This window comes from Molothrus ater, chromosome 9, assembly GCF_012460135.2.
Source record: "Molothrus ater isolate BHLD 08-10-18 breed brown headed cowbird chromosome 9, BPBGC_Mater_1.1, whole genome shotgun sequence".
Taxonomy (NCBI): domain Eukaryota; kingdom Metazoa; phylum Chordata; class Aves; order Passeriformes; family Icteridae; genus Molothrus; species Molothrus ater.
Window position 1 is genome coordinate 18,948,522 of NC_050486.2, and position 18,672 is coordinate 18,967,193.

The window sequence follows — 18,672 nt, forward strand, 5'->3', positions numbered from 1 at the left end:
TTCTACAGATTTTTTTTTACTCTTTCTTGTTCAGTGCAGTTCTCATAAATGAACTTGGAATAAAGATTTTACCTAGTGAGTTTAATCTTGAGTGACCTAATCTCAACAGGAATTTCTCATTTTAAGAGAAATTCCCCAGGAGGAGAATTGGTTAGTCTCAACCTGCACCATTATGTTCACCTCCCTTCTCCCTGTGTGCTGCTGTCTTCCCACCAATACCTGCTGATTTTGCTGTGGTAATAATAGTTTTACCATTCCTTCCACTGAGAGCAGAGTAAGGCTGACCAGCCACTTTGCAAATCCTTATAAAGCATGGCTGATTCCTTTGCCAATGGACACTCCTTCATCTTTATTTTTCTGAATGTCCCCAAACTGTATGTGATCTGATTTCTTATTTTAGATTTTGTACAGTCCTTCACTGTCTCTCACCAGCTTGCTGTTTTATATGATGACTTGATGAGTAAGATTCCTACTGTGGTCTCAAGGCAGGTCAAACCATCTCTTCTTCCCTCACCTTTCCAAAAATAAATTAGAGTGATGAAAAAGAAGGGAGGGATTTGTTCCTTGACATAGACTCTGTAGAATGAGACTCATGTCATTGCAGAGCACCTCTGGGCCTGCAGCAGGTGCAGGGCAGTGCCAGGTGCTGGCTCTAAAGCCCCTGTGCCCCCCTCCCCACACCTCCTTTGCTTGAAAGCAGAGGCTCTCATGAGCACAGGACTGAGGCCATGAAAGTTAGCAAGAGAGGATTCAGGTGCAGTCTCCTGTGGAACTGTAGATATCAGTCAACAAGGTGACAGAAAAAGCTGATAAAGAGAATGGAGAGGAATTCCTGTGTTGAAAGGTTAATGATTGTATTCCTTGGTTTTGTTCTAAAATGGTAAACTGAATGAGCCCATTTCCAAACTGGACCTAAACACAAAAATTTTTTGTTATTGTTTTTCAGCATGAATAAAATTTTCAGAGGTCTCATATGTGCCAGACACAACTATTTTAGGTTAAGAGCTACAACATGACCCCTCTCTTTCCACTGCTCTTTTGGTGCAAGCTCTTGAACTATGAGCTTTACAAAACTCCAGCCAAAGAAAACAATTTCTTATGCCCTTACAAACATTTTCTGACATCTGGTCTATTGAATAGCTCATATTATTTTTGTGTGCTGTGCTATAAGCAATGCAGATGGTCTAGCTGAGTGGTATTCCTCCGTCAGTCAAGTTTTAGATTTGTTTTGTTTCATTTTGTTTTGCTTTGTTTTGTTTTGTTTTGTTTTTAAAAGAAGCCCTATTGACTTCTTTTTTTTCCCATCCTGGGTGATTGAAACTCAGCACCGTAATGAAGCAAGTAAAGAGCTCAATAGTCTCTAATGTAGTTTTTGTCCTAAGGGGTGATGCTTGTTTGTTTGCTTTTTGACAAGACACATCATTAGTTCATGGTGCAATGTGTATTTGGTAGCATGGATAGATAACCATAAAATATATACTTTTCAAAAGTTGGCTTTTATCAAACGTTATTATTCAGCGGAGAATTTTGTGCTTTCCTTTTTATAATTGTGATTTGTAGCCCCTTTCAGAAATACATTTTTAATAAAGCAATAGCTCTTCCTAAAGTAACCTACATTGTTTTTTCCAGTACCTAATTTAAGGCAAGGTAAATAAGAGACTATATTTTTCATAGAAAAAGTAAAAAGTATGCAAGCAAAATATATGCATGAAAATAAAAAAAAATAGATGTTTAAACAAACGTGTTATATTAATGACATTTTTCTTGAAATATTTTGCACAAGGATAGAGTCTTAAAATTCATAGTAATTATGCAATCCAGTAGCACACTTACTAACCCAACTCTAAATTTTGGCAGGCCATAATGGAGTCATGATTTGTACAGTATTTTTCTTGTTTTACAGCACTCAAGGTTTTTGCTTTTGATTCACACCACATGAAACACATCCACCCTCATGTATACACAGGAGGAGATTACATAAAGATCTCTCCAAAGAAGAGAAAGGAACCTCATCCAAATGGTAAGAAACAAAGTTTGGAGAGTAGGTGGGTTAATAAAACACCTTAGATAGACTTTTACCCACCAGAAAACAGCCAAATGTGCCATTTTCCAAGGCTGAACTTCCTCACTGCTAATTACAAAGAAGATAAGGGATTTTTATCACTCTTTCTCCTTGATTGTCTCAAGACTGATATTTCTAATATATCCAGTGGCCCAGTGAGTGTCCAATGAGTTTTCACCCTGGGCATTTGTACTACAGACCTGAGTTTATCCTTTTCTCTGCATAGATCTGCTGTGTGACTTTGGACTGGCTCCTTCAACTCTCTGTGCTACTTCTCCTTCAAAATTTGGTGCATTTTTCTATTCAGAGTGTAGCTCACTGGGGCAAGAATGTGTAATCTTTAGTACCAAAACCAGCAGGACTCAGATCTGGCTTGTACGTCAGAGTGCTACAGAAAGGGCTTACAACTACTGTAGTCACTAAATATAAATAAATGCCACTAAATATAAATACATGTGTTTAAACAGCTCTGGACTTATACCACATAATTTAATAAACATGGAAAAGATTTTTTAAACCTTCATCTTCCATCTAATCTGTATCTTGACTCATATCAGTATCTAAAAATATGGAGACGGAGAAAATCTCTACATTTTTTAAGATCATCCCTGAATCCTAAAATACCTTTTTCTTTTTCCCATCCTGGGTCCAATGGAAGTCAAAGCAAGCCAGGTATTTCAGTAAAGTCCAGTAATTACTTTAGGTCAGAGACATTTCAGTTTATAAGAGTTGACACCACATGCGTAACCAGTTGCAGAACAGCAGCAAGCATACATTACTCTAGGAAAAATACATATGCATATATCTAATTAGTATTACCAGTGCGAACACACATTTTTATTTCCAATGCCAGTTACATTGTTTTAAATAAAGCTATATTTCATTGTCTCTAAAACATTTTTATAAGTATTCCACAAAGACTCCATCTGCTTTGCATATTTTATGCAATAGCAGCAATAATGTCTATTGTTTATTGTTTCCTTAATGCCTTCAATTTTGTTCTTCCATAAAACCCCACAAACTCCTAACCATGGTGTGTTTGATTGATAGGCACTGTAGCAGTTGTCTTTCTACGGTACAGCAACATCGGCTCTCTGCTTTCCTCACCCAAAAACCTCTCCTCCAAGGACCCTTCCGAGCAGAGACAGACAGTAAGCTCTGCAGTTATAGCTGTTGCAATTAGCTCAAATCCACCCACACTCTATGAGCTCGAGAAAATAACATTTACCTTAAAGTATGCCAAGGTAAGGGGTTTTTTTATTATCAGCTTCAAGTAAAACAAAGCATTAGCTAATCATTTTATGTGATGTAAGCATACCTGCAGCATATGATGAACTAAGACATAATTCTGTTGTTTGCTGTTGTGAAGTTACAGTTTATTACTCTAATAAGATCAATCTCAAATGTGACATCCTAAGTGCAATATACTAAATATGGTACAGAGGGAAATTGCTATGGGACTTAAGCAAGGGCAATGATGCCATCTTTGCTGGGTTGTAGTATGAATAAAATGTAGATGTCTGAACCAGAGAATATTACAGGATCTTGATTGTTCTGTATTTAGGTGGGTTTTCTTTCTGAAAGTTTATCAGACAGTTAAACATGTATACTAAAAAAAGGAAAGTAATGCTTCAAGGTTAATGCAAAAAAGGTAACCTGGAATTAGGGGGTAATAGCAGAACCTATAGTTTTGGAGCTTTGTTATTTCTGAAATCTGAACACCTTTATTTAAAACTGAGAGGTTTACTTCCAGCAAATACAGATTTTTGCTGGCTTGAATCATATGTGAAAAATCACCTTACACAACACAAAGAATCATCAGAAACATAACAAGAAAGCAATTCTGTAGAGAGGTGAGCAATGGAACAAGGTGCTAACCTTGGTTACACAGCTTTTAAATTTGTTACTTCCCTTCTGAGTTAGAAATCACCTTTATATAAATTTGCATATATTTAGAAAGCCTATATTACAGTGGAGACTTAGTCTTTGACTAGATTTAGTAAGCACTCACTGTACTAAATAATACTAATGGTCTTACTCATCACTGTTGTGTAGCAGGTGATATACCAGGTGTGATATGACCCTGGCTTTATCCCAGATTGCTTTGTAAAATGCATGGAATAAGTCTCAGTTTTTGAACTGCTCATTTGGAATGGGTAAGCAATGTGGCTGTAACCTTGGAGTCTACTCCATGTTCAGCAGGTGCAAGTGTATATATAACAATGTTTTCAATAGGTAAAAATTCCAACATCTTTGCAGATGCCAGCAGGGTTCAGTAATCTGATTAGACTACATGTTGGTGGGGTTTTAGCTGTGTGAATAAATTGCTTCCATCCCCAGCCACATTTTAATTGCTTGGAATAGGCCTTGCAGAATGTGTTTTTTGTTTCCCAACCTTCCAATGATAACAAGCATTTTTTAATGAATTGTGCGGTCTAGCGTAAGAAAGGTCTCTTGATGGGAAATATCCTGCCTTTTGCCATCAGCAGAACATCTTGTTTCTGTTCCAGACTGCAGATAAAGACATTAAATGTGCATTTTGGAACTACTCAGACACAATGAATGGCAACTGGGCTACAGAAGGCTGTGAGCTGACACATTCCAACTCCACTCATATCTCATGCAAATGTAATCATCTGACTCATTTTGCTGTTTTGATGTCCTCAGGTGGCTCCGTTGTAAGTGCTATTTTAATTTAGTGTTTTACCTGATACTTTCTTCTGTTTTCATTCCTTATGTTTTTATTTTAGTGCAACCTGAATACTCACCCCCCCTTTAGGTTGTCTCTCGGTTTTGTTCAGCAAACACACAATTTATTGTGCACAAAGCAAACAAAATTCCTCCCATATGTGTTTGAATTTCCTTATGTCCTTTCTGCAGTATTACAGAGCAGTGATGCAGCAAAGTATCTTGTTCCAAAAACACAGTCTGTTGTGCTTATTTTTGGAGCATTGCATTTCATTTTACATCTCACTTTAATACTGCTGTGGGATTTATCTGCCATTCATTGGTGGTCAGTAACCATATGGCCCTGAATTTCTATCTCTCAAAACTTTGCCACCCATTTGTCTAACCTTGGCATCTAAAAATCTGCTTTAAATTCTCTCTGGAGAGTTTGCAGCAGCATAATCATTCTGAAGTTTATGGCTATTAAACATGGGCACTCCCGACCAGCACAAAATTGGGAGGATGGCCATTCAATTTATGTCTTTCTTTTATTAAGAAGCTCCATAGATTTCCAGGGTCTCAGTGGGGATCTGCAGGAGCTCAGGTCCTGCCTCAGGAGGCAGCTTTATAAGGTATCAGAACTGACAGCAAGCAGAATATTAGCATGAATATACTGTATTGAGACAGTTCTCTCACACTGTGAATTTCATGCTGATAGAGGCTGTTTCCTGGTTGCTAAATAGCATCCTAAGTCTTCAGTTGAAATTTAAAACCTTTGCAGGTACCTATATAGTTATTTTGAAAAGAAAGGCTGGGAGGTGAAGAATCTCTCATCCTTTATTTAGTAAAAAATACTGGGATACATTTTATGGTCAGCTGAATACCAGCCTTTTGCTGATGTACAGTCATGTATTTCAGTTTCTTTGTTCAAATAGCAAACAGCAAAAGAAATTGTATTCTTATACAGAAAATATTCACGTCCAGTGTTGAAGTATCTTGTGTTTCTCAGGAGAAAGTTCATGTTAAATATCTGGAATAGCATTTGCTTGAAGTGATTGTTATTTCAGAGTCTTGTTTTGATCATGTTGCAAATTCAGTAAGACAGTAATTCAGTTTTGCTTATCTAAGTCACTGCTGTGATAAGTCCTTTTATATTAGAAAATATTTGTGTCATATTAATAGATGCCCTACTGCCAGTGTATTTGTCATTCACTGAAATGATCTGATTTTGAAAATCTTATTAGGAGATACTGATGTTAATAAAAAGTTTCCTTAAGAAATATCAGAAAATGCAAGAGCAGGAATATATACAGTTTATTACTAATTTCCCCTAGAATTATATCTGTCTCACAAAAACCCAATACTTTTTAGATTATCCAAAGTGTACATTTCCAGTGAAACTCTACAAACAGTTTTGATTAATATTTTGTAGAAAAGTAGAAAAGAGCTGTGTTATAGAATGAGGTCTTTCTTGAGATGTTACAAAGCTGTTCTTTTAAATACTATATTATAATTTTCCCCCAGGGTGTTACAAATTATAGCATTCTTACAAGAATCACTCAGCTAGGAATAATTATTTCGTTGATTTGCCTCTCCATGTGCATTTTCACCTTCTGGTTCTTCAGTGAAATTCAAAGCACTAGAACGACAATTCACAAAAACCTCTGCTGCAGCCTTTTCCTGGCAGAACTTATTTTTCTGATTGGAATTAATATGAACAATAATAAGGTGGGTAGTATTCACTTGTGCCTTGATTTTGTATTGCAAAATAAATATACAGTGTAAGATATGATCTTTCTACTCCCCACACTTCCTACCTACAATAGTGACCCTGCCTTCCCAGTACAGTAACAGGAAATACAAAATGGTCATTTAAAGAGGCAGGGCCTTCATCTGATGTGTAGCTGGTGTGTATTGACTTTGCTCCATGGATTTCACTTAAAATTTGTCACCTTTACTGAGACTGTGATCTCAATGTGTTTAGCATTTTCACTTCCCTTAGGATGCTGTATAAAGCCACACTGGTGGCCCCAAGGTTAACAGTTTTCTCTAAAATCAGGCCAGAGCTGCAATCCCAAGCTGACTTCTGAGATATTGAGCTGTAGGCTGGAGGACCACATGTGAGGTCTTGACCTGTCCCTTTTGCTTTTCAGAAAGCTAGGGCGTTGATTTTTGCAACTCTGATTAGTTTTAAGAAATAAAATTATGCATAAATTATCAAAATATCCTACTGTAAGTAGCTGAATAGGATTTAAAATCACTTGAAAAAATATGAGCTGCTATTCCTGAGATAGCACTCCAGTATTGATGGATTGAAAAATATCATTTTACAAACACTTTGTATAACAAAAGTTATTTCAGAAATAATTCCTTGTGATGCCTAATTACAATGTTATCAAAATAATAAAAATTAACTTTCTTTAGAACAAGCCAAGAGACTACTCAGCTATAACAATAGGATCAACCTAGTCAAACCACCTATGGGAAGACAGAAAATAATCTTAAAAGTGGAATTGGTTTATTTTACCATTTCCTACAGAAAACACTAATGAGCAAATGTACAAATGGGTGTAGGCCAAGTTCTTGTTAACCAGCATTACAACTGGGCTGAATCCCCACTTTAAGGTCACTCAGTTGCTGTGCATGTACTCTTATATTATAATATATATTGTCGAAAGCCTGTTAATAGGATTGTGACTCCTGCTTTCTCTGATTGAATTTCTAGCTCTTCTGTTCAATTACTGCTGGACTACTCCATTATTTCCTTTTGGCTGCTTTTGCATGGATGTGCATTGAAGGTATTCACCTCTACCTTATAGTTGTGGGAGTCATCTACAACAAGGGTTTCTTGCACAAGAATTTCTATGTCTTTGGCTATGTCAGCCCAGCCGTGGTCGTTGGAATCTCTGCTGCACTGGGATACAAGTACTATGGCACCACAGAAGTGTAAGTCACTGTTTCTGTGTCCAAGTCATGGTACAGACAGACACAATAATCACAAAAGCACATTTCAAGGCTTTTTCTGCTGTTTAATTTTCAGATGTTGGCTCAGCACTAAGAATAACTTTATATGGAGTTTTATAGGACCAGCATGTCTAATAATTCTTGTAAGTATAATTTTAATTTTTTATTGTAGTACATAAAGCCAACAATAAAAGGTGTTTAATAATCACCCACCCACTGCCAGCATAGCTGTGAGTGCTAATTATAGGGCAGAATTGACTAATTTAGACCTTTTTATAGTACCTCTAAATTATTTATATGCTGTACATCTAAATACTTTACTAGTCTGAAAAATGAATGTTTGACAAAAAAAGTTCAATATAATATCAGAGGAGTTTTTTCTTACTCTCATTCTTTTATCCCAATGGTTTGTGAAATTCTGTGAAGCATTTCTGGTTTTTACAGAGAAGCATCTTTGTGTGTCACTGGCATCTCAGCATGGCTCAGCAGGAGGTGTTACACAGACACCATCCTGGCAGACAGATAATCTGGTTTTTCAAACGTTGTGTGACTTAATCTCTTATCAGTGATCGGTCATCTTTGTAAGATTAGACTGTCATCTTTGTGGTTTTATCATTCGCATGTACCCTGTCATCATCAAAGCCATTTTAAACTAAATTGCGACGTCAGAGAAAAGAACCTGCTATTTCACATGGGCAGACAAGTCAAGTATTGATAGCCCTATTTCAGCTGTGAAGAGGGCCTTTTTAATTCCTATTGGAAGTGGTTTCAAACCCGCAAATTTGGCAGGTATTACATGTTCAATTCTGAATCGAGATGTTTTTGGTGTCTCAGGAGCATTCCTAAGTGCTATAAAGTTTAAGGAACCATTCTGGCTGTAATGGGGCTTTATTCTGTATGACTGTGTTGACAGTGATAGCTGAGCTAACAGAAGGAGAAGGTGCAATAGCGAGGCCTCACAGCACCTACGGTCAAGTCAGTTACAGCTGTGTTCCTTTTTAAGCTATTTGGTATAATGTGAGGATTTGTTAAAAAAAAGAAGTGGAGATCCTAACACGTATAACTTGGCAGTGAAACAGTTTTATTTCAAGGCATTATCCATTTCAAAGCTCAATAAAGTATCAGGTATAATTCTGGTCAAATTTCACACCAAATTTCCACTGCATATTGGATACAGCTGGAAACAACCTGCCAATATAGCTGCAAGGCTATGCCTCCCCATCTCACCCTTCTGGTGAGTACATCAGATTTTGAGAGGCAAAGCACCCTGACCTCCCTTGGGTCAGGGCTTCTGGGTCAGATAGCCCTGGTATCCAGCAGGTTAATAAGATGAATAAAATCATGGCAAGACATCATCCTTTACTAGGAAATTCTTACAATTCTTAGATTTATGTTTACAATTTCCTATTTCCTCTTTGAACCTTATCTTTTCTTCCATGGAGGCAGCAGGGCAGGGGTTTTGCTGTTATTCTCTCATTGCTGTCCCTCATCTGCCTTCAAGAAAAGATTTATGCACAGTGATGTATCTCTGTAGGGTTAGCACACGAAAATCGCATTATCAAAACATACAAAATGCCCCAAGAGCAGGCATCTGTAACCTTGTTTTCAGCTCCAGCTGAGCTGTGCCCAGTGGGGATCTCAGGTACACAGCACAGAGGCAGAGCAGGTCTGCAGTGGCTTTGCTGTAAATCTGGCTGGCTGCAGAAGCAAATCCTGCAAGCTGGACTCTGAGGCCTGTAGACATTCTTTGAGCGCTCCAGATCTTCCAGCAGTCCCTGCAAATTAAATGGAAAAAGGGAGGTGTTAGAAGCTGATCCAGGCCTGTGTGCCAGTGCAGGCCTCCTATGGATGAGGAGAGCAGCCAGATAGTTGCTTTTTCTCTCACTCCTTTGCCTAAGACCTGTAGCAGAACAGCAAAGAGCCCTGTGGTTGTTCAGATACTTTTTGTGTGTTATAGAAGTATTTTGTGCTAATTTGTTTCACAGCATTTGCATACTTTCATTTAGCGTCTCTTCATAACAATGTGCTCCTAGATCATGGGGGGAAAGGCAATCTGCTTTCAGCAAGGTGCTTCAGCAGCTCCAGGGGTTTTTTGAGGGTTTTGACAGCTTGTTTTGACAGCAAAATGAAGCCTGAACTTCAAGAGGGATATTTTCTAAGGGTGTAGGTACCTAGGTATTTCGCTCATGCTCTATCCAGGTAGTAAATGAAAATATGGAAAACCCTATGAAAATAGGCATTGACACTGGAAGATGAAGTTGGTGTCAGATGTCTTCTCTGTGGAAAGCACATTTTTGGTAGCAATTCTGTTTCCATTGTCCAGCCTTCCTGTTGAGTACACTGCATGGGCTTCAACATGACAAAGATTACTCTTTCCAAAGTAGTGCCACTCAGGCAGTCCTTTTAATTGCAGGAGCCAATCTTTTCCCAGTATTTCCATTCTGCCCACAGCTAACTAAAGAGAAAGAATAAAAAAAATATTAATTAAGAAGTCTGACAAGAAAATATCATTTTTTTCTAGAATAACCAGATAGGGCACTACAATCATCATATTCAAAGCTGAAAAATCTAGCAGCTTCAAGTTTACCTTTAATCCTAAACTTCATCTACTAATAGCATTGAATTTGCAGATTTTCCAAGACAGTTAGGAGACCATGGATACCAATTCTCTGGAGGGCTATTCACCACAAAATTATTGCACAAAACCATTAAAATCATTGTCAGGACAAATGCCCATGTACCCAAATGGTGGTTTTCCTTTCTGAGAGTGGGACCCAGGAGATTTGTGGTTTGGATTATAGTGTAATACGCTTCTGAGACAGCATGTAAATGATGAACAGAACCCCTCCTGTACCAATGGTTAGCTGTCTCAGGGCACCTTGTTTCAGACATGTCCTTGGGCTGTAAATCTGTAGTAAAAATGAAGCATAGGGAGCTCAAGTGTTTATCAGGAGTACAAATTAAGTTCTTCTCTGATTGCCTAAGCAGAAACACTACTTCTGAAGGTGTTTGCTTATTAATACTAAGGTCTATTAGAAGTACTAAGTGCAAAGTAATGGCCTTATTGATCCCATCTCAAAATTATTATTATTATTAGATTGGTGACTGTACATGAAAAGAAGTGGGTCAGAAACTCTTTAGATGGACTTAGCAAAGAAAGAGCATTTTAAACCTTTAGAAAACAAGCTGCAAACTGAAGATAATTTCTACAATTTATTCCTTCCTCCTAATATTTGTAATCTTTAGAACCACAACCATTTTAACTAAAACTATGCAGTAGATTAGATCAAAGCATACAAGTATGGAGAAATTATTTATAACAAGTATTTAAACTTTTTAATAGGAACGTGAGTTTATCTCAAGCTTTAAGGGACAAACATTCACACACATGGCAGCCAAAGACTGATTGAGGCAAAGACAAATATAAACCCCAGAGATAAAAGATATGAAAATAGGGGAGGAAAAAAACCCCAGAGAATAAAAAGAAGCCCTAGAAGACTTTCTTTTCTATTGTAATACACTCTTAGAGTAATAATCTCCCTGTAATAAGTGTGTAGAATGGAAATGAGTATTTGTCGCCAGGGTGACGTGGCTGCAGTTTTGATTAGCATGTAATTTCTGTCAGCAACAAACTCCTTCCCATTTTGGAGCATTTCAAGGTGGCTTTCCCCACCTCTGGCATCACTGCTTTTTGAGTGGGAGTAGACCTGTGTAAGGGCTTTATTCTGTACCCCTGGTGGTTTTGGAATCTCCATCTTTTAAACTCTATAGACACAGCATAAGTTCTTCTACTTGTACCTATTTTGAGGTTCAGTTATATTACTTATCCATTTGAGAGTAGAAATGATGTCTGGAAGGGTTGGCCAAGGGCTATTAACACTGCAGTTATGAAAGTCTATGAGACATTAAAAGGAAAATTTGGAAAGGAATCGCTGCTATTCCAAGTGCAGCTCTAGCCAACCCTTCTAATATACCTGTCTCCCACAATGTTCTCCCATCAAATATGTTCATCTGAGCTTTGTGCAGCAAGTTCAAAGTCACCCATGAAAACATGATTTGTGCCTTTACAGTATCGACAGAGTCATGCAGACTTGACTGTTGTACCTACTGTCACTGTCACAATAAATTGGCACACCTCTGTGAGGAACCAGGACTCAGAAGTGTGACGTGTTGTAACATTAATAGGTACAATTTGCCATTTGACAGTATAAATCTATCACTATCATTTGTTGAGATCACCTCTGTAATAAAAAATACAGACTTGCTCTTTGAGGTTGGAACATTTCCAAAATTGAACATCATCCAAATAATCCTCTCTGTGGCTTTTATCCAAACATCCCAGAGCTGTGCAGTGAGGAGGTAGCTCCTGCACACTATTCCTTGTTTTACCCCTCTAATGAGTGTTTTTAGGGACTTTGAAGGGTCTGGCTTGGCTTCAAGTTCCAGGTTCTTGAAACAATTGGTAATTGTAGTGTTTACAACTATAAAAATGGCTTATACATGAACCCTGCAATTTTCAGAGCATTCTTGTGCACTTGACTTAGAACGTACAAGCCAAGAATAATTCTTGGGAGTGGTGTCCCCAGAAAATCCAAGCTCTTTTTTAATAAATATAGTGAATAATCAACTGTAAAGCAAAAGTATTCTAAGAACTTCAGTGGTTGATTAACCATACTGGTTTGAACCTTTCCTATATAAATGAATGGGTAAATGAATAAAATATACAGATTGCAGTTGCAAAATGCAAAAAAGTGACATATGAGTGATGAAAGCAGGCTAGCAGTAGAGTAATGCTTTTCATTAAGGAACTGCCTGCATATTCATTAGAGCTAGTCGATTACTTAAAAAATACATTAATCAGATAATTTATTTGATGAATTTTACCATTATTTTTCAAATAATTTATTCAACAAAAAAAGGTAAAATTAATGGATTAGTGCATTTATCAAATCTTAAAGGACAGCTCTAATACTTATTCAGTTCTGTACACTTAAGTTGATTCAGGATTAGTAATACTGCTGCAATCAATGCAGAAGAATTCCTGGCAAATCCATTACTGTGCTGTTTTCCCATATACTCACAAATTTCATGTACTTAATCTAGACTATTCAAACTGAACATATTTTTTCTAAAAAATAAATATTCAAAGAATCTGAGATATTACATTTTCCCAAGCTTCAATAAAGAACATGGTCTGACAGACCATTGTTACCATTAAAAAAAAAAAGAAAAGAAAAGCAAAAAGCAGCCCCTCTGAGGTGAGTCACATCACAGTGATGTCAAGTCCGCTCTCTCTTTGGGTGTCCTCACTTTATTATCCCTGTTCTTTAGTGAAACATTGCACAATAAGTATTCCTGACATTTCTTGATATTCTAGGAATTATTATCAAAAATGTTGCTTGACCTCTGACTTCCACCACAACAAAGCATAGCACCATCTCACATTTTTCAGTGAATATTTATGCTCTGAAAAATGCAATGGGTTTTTTTGTGATAAATGCTTAGTTATGTTTCTTAGATAGATGTGAAAGATATACTCCACCGGTAACTGTGTGTTTTTTCAGAAAATAGCTGTTTAAAACATTTTTTTATATCTACTGTTATTTCTCAGCCTGCCTTTTTAGTGGAAATAAATTCCTACTGGGACTAGCAATGCCTTTATTATTCTTTTTTAAAGAGTAATAGTCCCCTTTTCATTAGCCTCTCAGTGGCTTCAGTTAAAGGTGTCTCCATGGCATTTCTTATGCCATTGTGGATAAAGTGGAGAGAATTAATTATATAGTGGCATTAAAGACCGAGTCTGCAACTTTGCTTGAAACAGATTAGTTTAAACCACAGTGCTGTTCAGCAACAATACCTGCTGTGCTAAATAACAACTGAGTCAGAAAATACTTGCCCTGTTCAGTGGACAGGATCAACAGCATTCATATTGCCAAACCCAATGGATGCAATTTCTCAGCAAGACCAGAGCTTTCTCATGAATCAAGGTTTTATCTTCCTTCTCTCTGCCATTAAAGCCCCAATTCTATGGTCCCTGGAAATACTTAGAAAAAAGAGGGTATGTCCATTAGTCATTTTAGAGTAATGTAATTAGAAAAATTACTTGATCCTATGTTATTGCATAGTAACAAATTCATTACATAAGGCTGAAGGGTCCATGAAGGATGCTCCAAACAAAGTGTTTGTTTTTTAAAAAAATCAACTTAGTAGTTCTATAAGAAAAAAGTATATGAAGTTCTCCCTTGCAGTCCCTGGAAGGACACTAGACTCGAAACTCAAGCGTGTCCCCTGTCACCCAGAGTGAGCCAAGCAGACACAGCAGGGGAGGGAGCACAGGTGGATGTCAAGGGAAAGGGGAAGAGCACCTGCATGTGCCAGCTGGCTGCAGATTTCCTGAGATGTTCCACAGCTCAGAGCAGATTAATGTCGCACACATCCTCCTTCAGTTCTAGAAAGACATACTGTGACCACTATTTTAATGGATCCATGTATAATCAGCTTTTGTGGTTTTTTGTTTTTTTTCAGGAAAGCCACACAACTGACTGAAATAGCTTGGTTTTGTTGTTTTGTATTTTAGGGTTTTTTAGTTCTTTCATGTCTTCTTAGTGGTTCTGTTATATGCCTTGTTCTAAGCACAATTACTATAAACATATATGCTTACCCTAAATTGTTCACTGAAAGGACACCATTGGTTTGCTTTAGATGGTTACCATAGACTGATGATGTCTTTTGGACTTTCTTAGCAATTACATAATGACTTCATCCACATGACATCTCACTTGAATCAGATTTTCTTCCACTATCCTTCTGCCCCTTTGATTCAACCCTGACAGGCATTTAGAGAGCTGAATTTAATTCACAACAGTAATTGCATAGGAGCACTGTGCTTGGAAATCTCACTTGACACTAAAATAAGTTTTTGTGGTTTTGAATAAATCCCACCATGGGATTTTGGGACCATACCCACAACAGAATCACAGATAGTTCTGAAAGAGCAAAAGGCCAAATCCTCAAGAGGATTTGGCAAATTGTGGAAGGTATGGATAGCTTTCTGACAAATATTCACACCTCCAAAACTGAAAATACAGCTTGTTCTCAGACTTCACATCTCAGTCATGCTCCTGATGCTTTCTCCTTCCTGGTAGCTCATCCAGTCACTGAAGTTAGTTGTACTAAAAGATTATATACAACTATTTCACTCCTCTTTGCTGTGTAAAACTCCTGCAGGGTTCCTGCACGAGGCTCCAGATGCAGCCTAGGAAAGGTTTCTGTGTATGCAAGGAAACCATAGGGATAGGAGCAATGTGTAGTCTGAGTTTTTTGATGCACCTTGAATCAGTTCATTAAACAGCCTGGCTTATGTCACTCCCAACTCAGAAGACAATACACCTTCTCAAAAGCTTCTTGGAAAAGAAGAGTAAACCTAGGGATTATTTACACTGTGAGCAAATAGACCCCAGTCCTACCACTGGATCTAACTGGAGTAACATTTATGGCTGAGGTCAGGTACAACTCTGTTGGTCCATCCCTCCTGCCCTTGGCTGCAGAGCTGACAGTAAATAATGTGTTTGGCTTTGCAATCCAATAAGAAATAACATTGGAATCCACAAGTCTGCAAAGCTGTTTACCCTGATGAAAAGCATGGAAACGCCATTTATTTATTTATTTATGTCTTCTTTTAAGTGTTCTAAAAATATAAAGGAAACAGCTAATTGAGTCTAAATCTATAGCTTGAAGTATGTAAAAGAAAACTTTGAAGTATTCATAAATAAAAAGCAATCCTATGTGAACTTTTTTTTTCCCCAAGTCAGGATTTGTAATAAACTCATTTGGCTATGTTTTAACTTTTAAAACAAGTGAAATCATTAAAATCTTAGAAGCATAAAATTCTACCCCTGAATAATTGAAAATATTTCCCAAAAATACAGCCTAAAGGAGGTTCATTAATGTTTTTGTTCCATTTCCTACTCCCAGATAAGACTGCTGTTGTATACTTAAAGCTTTCAAGAAGATATATTCACTGGGGACATGGTAATGAGATAAATCAGTCAGGAGACAAACCCTGACTGTTTGACTGCCAGCTTGTGTCCAATTTTATGCAATTAATACAGCATACATTTTCATTTTGAAGCTTAAACGGTTGTATTGTTAATAACTTAATTCCGTTCTCCCGGGCTGCAGTAACGATGACCCACTGAACGCCGCCGCCTTCGCCCAGCCATCAGCCATCCAGCCAGAGAGGCAGAAATGGATTGCTCTCCCTGGCAGAACCCAGACCATCACAAGCTCATTAATTCAAACACTCGTAATGAGGGTCATTGTACAGACTGATACAGATACAGCTGCTCTGAACTTCAGACATTTTTTGAAAGAGCCAAATTCAATATGATATATGTAAAAAATTCAAGTATATGCCTAAGAGAGCAGCAGGAGAAATTTTCTCATTCTTTTTTTGTGAGATCTGACATCAGCATATAGATGGTTTCATCAATTATTGAGACAGAGACTAAGAAAGGAAAAGGGAATGATTTGGGGGTTTCATTTTTGAAGTTTGAATGTAAAGTGCTCAGACTGAATCAGAACTAGTATGTCTGAGTCTTTAGAATTAGCTGCTTCTTTCTTATACCTTCTCTTCTTTGTAACACTAGAGAGCCTTTAAAGGCTGGTATTTGAAATGTTTTAATAACTTTTGAAAGGCTGGGGTGTATCTTTTTACACAAAGATATCATACATGAAATTACTAATTCCTTTTTCATTCTATAAATAATGTGCATTGGAAATACTCTCAAACCCTCAGCCTCATATAAAAAAATTGCAGCAGTGTTTAAAAAACAAAACTGCCTTTAGACAATCCTGGACGAGGAACTGGGGGATGAGGGAAATCCAGGTCTTTCTGCTCCAGTGAATATTTAATTATTTATATGGCATGGAATAGATCCAGCAGTAGCAGTAGCAGTGAATAACTATACAGAGCTGAAGAAACCAAGGGTCATAGCCAAGTCTGAATATTAAGTAAAACAGAAAATTGTGCCCCATGTCTCCAACATCCTGTATAAATATGCTGTCCACAGGGATTTTCATTGTTCAGGAGTGTCCTTTCTGGTTTTATTCAGAAAAGCTGTCCTAGTCAGGAAGCGTTTCCTGGTGAAAACACAGTCTAAAACAGTAAATGTCTTTTAGTGCTAATGAACTGACATTTTTCAAGAAAAAAAGTATTGGATGAAATTTTTTTGAATGCCCTGTCCTGATCCATTTAATTTCTCCACAAGTCCAGGTGCTAACTGAGCTACTGCCATGAAAGACAGACCATTCCCCTCTGAGCTTTCAAGTGCTCTTTGTCTTCCTTTAAAAAAGGAAGGGGGGGGGGAGAAGGAAAAAAGATGTCTTAGTTGTCAAATTTGACAGCTTTCAGCTACCTTGATGGGGCAAAATGATGATAGATCACTTCACTCAGTTTCTTACAATTTAATTGTAATTAATTATGAAAGAAATTACAGCTCTTCAACATGAGTGCAAATATTTTTATTTGCAAGTTTTATTAAATTTTGTGTAGCTCATCCTATTCAGTGTTCAACTAACAATAAATACCATTCTGTATCTACACAGGGAGAGTCTCACGCAGTGTGATGCACTAACATCATATTTACTTGAGGACAGAACACAACAATACTCTTCCAATATGTAAAATAGCTACATTTCAGAGTGGAATTAAGGACCTATTTTAAATGTAGCTGTTGCTAGGCAATGTGCTATTAGCAGAACTCCAGCAGCCTGGAACATTTAGGATTTTAGGACCTACATGCTCGTTCTTCTATTATTATTTAGTTTCTAAAATACTAGCTATCCACAGAGAAGTCGGTAATTTGCTTAGACAATAGATGAGATTGTTCCTCAGTTCTCTCTGCTGGGGCAGTCCCAGACCTGATAGGAGTGGCAGCCAGAGCAGCAGCATCTTGCTCTGTCCATGCCCAGCTTTCCTTCCTTGCAGAAGCACCTGCTCAGGTAGCAAGGAGACAGAGGGAGGGATGCTAATCTGCAAGCAGACTTTCAGGGATATCCTAGATGTAGGTGGAGGTAGGTTAGCTCCATACACTGCTTTTCCCATCCTATTCTAAAATACACATGATTGATTGAACAGAGCTCCCTGGGCTAATTCCTTTGGCAAGGCCTCCCTGTTGTTGACCAGAGGATTAGGAGAGCACCAGTAAATTTCTTTGAATTCTAAATTGCTTTTTCTTTCCTGCAAGAGGACATTATCCAGATCAGTGCTGTGGGTCAGATCTGATCCTAGGAGTTGTACCACTCCAGATTGCTCTGAACTCTCCCTTGTGTGCCTGTTGGACCTAACCCAGCAACATCACAGTTCTGAACATGGGAACTGTAACATGGAGATCCCAAAACAGCAGCAGGAAAATATCACTGTCCTGCTCTTTACCACAGTGTGCATCCATGACACACTAAGTGCTAAAACCTGCAGCAGTGTCCACTGTTGCCTGTGAATGTCTTGGGGCTGCCATTCTCTGTGGTGTGCAGTGAGAAAGCCTTGACAATGCTGGTGGCAATAGGAGTTTTACTATTTAACTGGCATTCTGCATATTAGCTTAATGGGGCCAGAATTCACTCCAAAACCCTAAATCCTTCTGACTCTTTTCATATGTGATGTCCCAGAGAGAGATATAACACTTACCATCCTTCCTTTAAACTCCATCTCAGGTGTACAATACAACCCAGCTCCTGGGTTTGTATCTCCTTAGAGATTATCCAGGGTTATACAGCTACATAAATGTAGTTGCCTATATCTACAGAATCCTGATTTCATGGACATCCTAATAATAGCTCTTGTTCATTGTCTATTTCTCACAAATATATTTTAAGTTTTTCATTTGTTCATAAATATACCACAACATTTCTAGAATTTAAGAATGCTAAAAATACTTTTACAAATATCTTTAGGGAGACTTGATTCCCTGAAGATGCTG

At 37.7% G+C, this 18,672-nt stretch overlaps 1 protein-coding gene across 2 annotated transcripts in view; it reads left to right on the top strand.

The window, feature by feature from the left end:
* The window catches only part of ADGRL4 (adhesion G protein-coupled receptor L4), a 72,540-nt gene that overhangs the window by 46,180 nt on the left and 7,688 nt on the right, over positions 1-18,672 (top strand). For both annotated transcript variants that reach the window (XM_036388218.1, XM_036388219.1), the window contains 6 exons: positions 1,904-2,020; positions 3,113-3,306; positions 4,573-4,740; positions 6,254-6,457; positions 7,455-7,675; positions 7,770-7,836. In XM_036388218.1, coding sequence (XP_036244111.1) covers positions 1,904-2,020; positions 3,113-3,306; positions 4,573-4,740; positions 6,254-6,457; positions 7,455-7,675; positions 7,770-7,836 — 971 coding nt within the window. The remainder of the gene's footprint in view (positions 1-1,903; positions 2,021-3,112; positions 3,307-4,572; positions 4,741-6,253; positions 6,458-7,454; positions 7,676-7,769; positions 7,837-18,672) is intronic.